A 6,224-nucleotide genomic window follows, 5' to 3' on the forward strand; every position below is an offset into this window, starting at 1 on the left:
GAGTGCCTATCCATTATCAGGCATGGTTCCAGGTATAAAGGTATAGCAGCGAATAAGACAGGCATCCCTGCCCTTTACAGAGTCTTATTAAATGAATTATTTAATTATTCATGTTAAATGAACATAATGTATGGATGATAAGTGGCATGGAAAATAGAGCAGAGAAGGGATAAGGCGCGCAGGGGAGTTGTCAGGGAAGGCCCTGCTGATGGGATGACTTTTGAACAGAGCTGAAGGATGTGAGGGAGTGAGGTCTGTCTGTCTGAAATAAGACTGTTCCAGGCACAGAGCATAAGGATATGAAACAGGAGCTCACCTGGCTCAGTCATTACTCCTCCAAAAATTCTCTGCTGTCTTGATGTGGACAACTGCCCTTTTCTGTTTTCCTACATGTTCTCATGTTTTCCTCTAAGTAGCACTTATGACATGATGTTGTACTGTCCATGTGTATGTCTGTTTCTCTCACTTGGATGTGGGTTTCTTGAGGGCAGGGACCTCTGATCCTGTCTCCTCAGCACCTACATTATGACCTGACTTGGAGTAGGCACTCAGAAATACTGATTTAAAAAATGAATATAGCCTTATGGGCCTCGTTCTTACAGCCGCATAATTTTTACAAATGATTTGTGGGATAGGGCTTGGATGACAGGTGGTGAGAGGGAAAAAAAAAAGAATTCTAAGCCTGGTTCTGTCTGGCTGGCTTGATACTTTTTTGATTCCTCTGAGAAGTAGAACACCTGCTTTTCTTTGAGAAATGTACCTACAGACTTCCATTTTTAGCACTATGGTAGGCTATCTAACCTGTAAAATGGTGAATAAAATATAACAAAGGCCTTTAAGCTGAATTTGCAAGAAAGTAAGAGAAATCCCCAGGAGCCTAAAAACCAAGAATGAACTGAAAGCCAAAGTAGTTAGCCCCTTAACCTGACCGGAGGTGTTTGCTGGTCTTACTTACCTAGAAGTCTGGGCTTTAATAGACCTGCTGTTACAGTGAATGAAGCTATGGGCCTGCATGGGTTAGATGCTGGTTGGAACTAAGATCCCCGCATGAAGCCACGTCCCTTGAAAATCGACACATTCTGATGGGATGGACTAGGGAAAAGAAATCTCACTGCTGACAGAGATGACAAAGAAGGTTGCCTTTTATCCTAGGCTCCAGGAGAGGGGGTCAAGTTTCCCTAGAGAATTTGTAACCACAGGCATTCCCTTATATGGATTTGGGTTTATATTTATATTACCTGAATGGCTTAAAAACCCCAAGCCAAGGAATTGACATTAGAAATCATCCGGGCTGGTAATACCGTGGATGCTTGGCAGAAATGTGCAGAATCTCTGGAGAGTCACACCTGAACACAAGCTGAATAAGAGTCCCACAGAGTCTAGAGGAGAGATTTGTTAAATGAGGATGCATATGGCCTGCTTTGTGCTGTTAAGACCATGATGCTACATTTGTATATAAAAAAATAATAATAAGCATTTGAGTACATCTCTGCCTCCTGGCGATCTCCCGAAATGGAATGATAGAGCAGAACTTGTATACAAGCCAGCATTTGGGTGTGGACCCACATTTAGCTGCCTCCTCTCCTTGCAGAGGTCATGGAAGAGGTGACATCGTGCTCCTGCAACAGCCCTCTGTTCCAGCAGGAAGACAAGAGAGGGATCACCTACCGGATCCCAGCCCTGCTCTACGTGCCCCCCACCCACACCCTCCTGGCCTTTGCAGAGAAGCGCTCCACGAGCAGGGATGAGGATGCTCTCCACCTGGTGCTGAGGCGAGGGTTGAGGACGGGGCACTCTGTACAGGTGACTCCTCATCGCAAATCGGGGCCTGGGTCTCAGTTTCTCTCCGCATTTGCTCAGAGCACTCAGGGTCTGTGCCTATCCCCATCAGTGCAGGAAAAGCCCTGTGTGGGAGCTGAGGAGAAAAGCAATAAAAGCAGTGACTCTCAATGAGTACCCAACTGTGTGCCAGGGGCACAGTGATCCTCACAGCTACCCTGTGACATAGGAACTGTTGTCAGTCAACATTTGACAGATGCGGAAACTGAGGCTCAGAGAGCTTACCACTTACTCAAGGTCACACAGCTAGAATAAAGCAGTAGAAGCAGGCCTCAAACTTGGCCTCTGACTCCAGAGGCCTTCATTGTCTTCATTCATTGTCTTTTATCTTTGTGAGTCACCCAGGGAAGCAAGCATTGTTAGTCCAGGGTTGCTGATGAGGGATCCTGGTGCTCCAAGAGGTAGGTAGCTTATTCAAGACCACAACTAGCAGATGATGGGCTGGGGGTGTAGGGTAACAACACCATTCTCCTGCTACTCCTCCCCTTCCCACCTCCTGCTTTATGTCAGGTACAGATTATTTCCATTGAAATGACTTGCCAAGGGTACACACCTAGTAAGTGGAAGAACTGGGCTTGGAGCCCTTGTGCCTAAGGAGCACCTTTTNGTTGGAATTGTATAAGAAGAGCTGTCCTTTTTCCCCATTTACTTATTCAATTACTCATGTAAATATAGACTTACTAGGGTTTTGTTTTATTCAGTGTGTTATAATCTAATACTATTATTTTCTTTATATATATATTTTTTATATACATATATATATACACACACACATACACACACACACATGCACACACATATAACATATATATTATCTTTTATTTTTATTTTTTTTAGTATGGGTGGCCCAATACTCTGGCTCTCTGGTTCTTTTTATGAAGTCCTCGCTGAGGCCCGGAACTTTTGTTTGACTCTCAGGCTGCCCAGGGAAGTTTTAGGCCGTGATACCTACCAATATACTGGCAACCAATAGATAAGAGCATGGCAATAAGGCGCTGAAAAGGTGGTGGACAGCGAGGAAATGGAAGCGGGGGGCGGAGCGAGGGGGGCCTGCGCGGGCGTTGGGAGCCGTGGTAGGCCCAAGGCCTGAACTGAACTTTGGCCTGGGCTGGAGCGGGTGGTGGTCAAAAAGGAAGAGAGGCAGGTCCCTCGCCGGGCAGGGACTGGACAGGGGACTGGAGAGAGGAGGGGCGAGCGGGCGGGCTGGGACGTCAGAGACTGGGAGGTGAGGGGGCGGGGCCTCGGCCCCACCAGTCCGAAGGGGCGGGGCTGACTCCGGGTCTCTGCCAACCGCTGGTCCCAACGGCCGGCGGGCGGTGGCTTCCGCGCGTCCCCGCCTCCGCTTCTCCTGCGGATCTCTGCGTCCTAGGTCTGGCCGTCCTATGTTTGGCCGCCTCCCGGTTTCTCCGTGTTTCTGTCGCCCTCTTTATTCACTTTTCGAGGTTTGTGTCTGTGTCCGCAGTGTCTCTTTCCTGCCTCCGTTTCCCTAGCCTTGCTCATTCTATGCTTTGGTGTCCGAGATCTGAGGGCCTGCCCCCGCGCCCAGCTCTGCCCGAGAAAGACGGAGGAGCCGGGGTTCTGCGCAGGTGAGAGGGACTGGGAGACTGGAGAGCCCCCCGAAAAGTGGGGCCCTGTGACTATGGGGACAGCTTCAGCAGCACCATCTGGGCTTAGGAAATCCAGTCTTGGGGGAATACTGAGTCAGAGCTACCCCCAGTCAGTTAGCATTTCAGATATAACCAGAGAATATTCTTGGCTAAGTTCTATTTTTGTTTTCCTTCGCTGAAGCCAGACGTAAATCTTTGAATTAGCATTTTAGAGATGAAGGGAACTGAAACGGAACAACCTTCTTACTCGAGAAGGGGTCTGTGGGTTCCAGAGACCTGAGCTGGAATTTAGGAGACCTGGGTCTTGATCCAGGTTTGCTACTGACTCGTTGAGTGGCCTTATATAAGTTTGTTCCTCTCTCTGGGCCTGTGTTTTCGAGTTTTCCCACCTGTACCGTAAGAGGGTTTTGAACCACAGGATCTCAAAAAGCCTGAGGTATGATGGGTTAGCCTTAAAAATTATTTGTTAGGAGTGAATAAACGAGATAGGGAGATCTCCTGAGGTTCACTGGAGGCTGCCTGCTGCACTGGATTAATTGGAGTCTGTGGAATTACATTATTCTTATAACCTGAGAAATAGTATTATCCTTATTACAAGTGAGGAAACAGGCTCAGAGGTAAAGTGATTTAATAAGTGTCAAAGCCAAGTCAAACTTAAAAGTTCATGCTACACTGTTCTCTCTCCCAGTAAGGGAGCAGAGAGGACTTGATTGAAAGGTGATTATATGAAACAGCAATTAATGATATGACTTCTCTGCTAAAATGAACAACTCCAAAGCAGAACTGTATCTGGTTCTTCTCTCTCTCTCTAGTCCCCAGCATAGGGTTTGTGTGACTGACTAGTTTGGGTGTCAGTGCCAAAGCCACCATCTGTGTTATCACTGTCTTCAACACAATCAGCATAATCATAATAAAAACTAATGATAGCGACTCTAATTGTTATAGTGATAGTANATGTTTCCTTTGCCCTAACATCATCTCCAGGCCAGCCTGGTTGCCACACCCTCAAAGTGGCACCCTAGCCAAAAAGAGCCCTTAAGTAGTTACCATTAATTCTGGTTTGGCCACCTGGATTCTTGGTTTGACATGGTGCTAGGTATAACATTTGGAAAATGTGATAAAAGGCTCCCCTGGAGCCTTTTCTCTCAGAGGAAAATGGCCTAGTACAACTCTCCCAAACTGTTGCAAGCCCCTTAAACTTGACTGACTGCTGGTCATCCCCCACCAAATGACTGAGCACAATTTGATAGCCATTCCCTTTAACTTACTGAAAAGTCTATCAGAAAATCAAAACGTTCAGCTCCTATACCTCTCAGGCAAAACATGTCGCAACTTCCAGAACTCCCCACCTCCATTCTAGCTATTAGTCATGCTATGGGTTGGACAGGTGGCACCTGGCTGGTGGTGTGGATATATGGGACAGGTTGGACTAATTGCCATCAGGCAGTCTTTCCAAAAATACAGACTGGTTTTAATTATTCTAGGTGAACTAGGAACTCTTAAGCCTACCAGGTAGCCAGGAGGTCACATTAGGGACATGATCAACCATATCCCCTGAATGATGTGGGCTCCATTGGGAGGCTCCAACAAATATAAACGGGCATCAAATATGTCCACAGGATATTCCTATGTAGAAGCCAGGCATGAACTTGCCTCCTCCCTGAAATCATGGTGACTTGCACCATAAGGAGAGTCAAGCAACTTGCATGTGTTTAGGGAAGCACTGCCCATCAGATCATGCAGCCATCAGATGACTGTGGAGATTGCTCCAAAATGAGGCTATACCCTCGGTTATGAGGAGGAGCTTCCTGGAGGGGTGACTGACTCATTTAGGCACATTGCAGGTTATCCCTATCTTGGATCATCCTATCAGAAACGTTGATATGGAATTTGTACCTGACTTTAGCTGAAGCCATCAATGATGCCACCTTAGACTTGGAATGCATTCAGGTGAGTCTCAGCTCACTGGCCAGTGAGGTTATGGATGATAGAATTGCTCTTAACTTCCCTGTGGGCCAAGGTAGAATATGTAATCACCAATACACCCTGCTGTACCTGAATTAATGCCTCCGGCCAGGTACTAGATCAATACAGAAATTAGAGAATGCCACCTGGCTTTCTAAGGTACACCTTGATGGCTTATGGGGGGTTTTGTGTGTGTGTGGTTTTGTTTGTTTTGGTGGTTGTTTTTCCAGCTGTTTCAGTCAAGGCCCTTGGGTATGGTTGAGGTCAATTCTGCAGATTGTTCTCATCCTGTTGCATGGAATTCTGTTGATAGAATCCTTAATTAAATGCTGTATGAGACCATTAGCATGGATTTGATCCTCATTTCTGTCAGATTAATTAGAGTGGCCAATGGAATAGCATACTCAGAAAATGAATCAGAAGCCACCTGTACAAAGTGCTGTGGAGGCTGGAAGAAGAGTAACTGTTTTAGCATGGAGGCCTGGGAGGTCCTCATATAGGAAGTGAAACCTGTTTTATCTGAGTCATGAAGTAGATTATGAGTAGGGTCTAGAGCAGCGGTTCTCAACCTGTGGGTCGCGACCCCTTTGGGGGTCGAACGACCCTTTCACGGGTCGCCGGGTACTCGTATGTGGGCGTATCTGCATGTGGGCCTGGAGACGGATAGAGGAGCGGCGTCTCGGTTCCTAAGACCATTGAAAATATGTGTTTTCTGGGCCGGCCGAGTGGCGTGATGGTTAAGAACTGGCTTGGGACGCCAGAGGGCCCCGGTTCGGATCCCACATATGAGGGCCAGTGACACTGCCCTCTACA

At 47.1% G+C, this 6,224-nt stretch overlaps 1 protein-coding gene across 2 annotated transcripts in view; it reads left to right on the top strand.

Moving 5' to 3' along the window:
* Positions 1-1,531: 1,531 nt before the first annotated feature.
* The window catches only part of NEU3 (neuraminidase 3), a 22,145-nt gene continuing 17,452 nt past the window's right edge, over positions 1,532-6,224 (top strand). The window contains exon 1 of one of the 2 annotated variants that reach the window (XM_019649448.1): positions 1,532-1,803. In XM_019649448.1, coding sequence (XP_019504993.1) covers positions 1,597-1,803 — 207 coding nt within the window. In that variant the 5' untranslated portion in view covers positions 1,532-1,596. Of the gene's footprint in view, positions 1,804-3,126; positions 3,426-6,224 lie in introns of those variants that run through there. The other variant, XM_019649449.1, reaches the window with a different exon arrangement.

The sequence above is a fragment of the Hipposideros armiger genome, unplaced genomic scaffold (genome assembly GCF_001890085.2).
Source record: "Hipposideros armiger isolate ML-2016 unplaced genomic scaffold, ASM189008v1 scaffold_132, whole genome shotgun sequence".
Taxonomy (NCBI): Eukaryota; Metazoa; Chordata; class Mammalia; order Chiroptera; family Hipposideridae; genus Hipposideros; species Hipposideros armiger.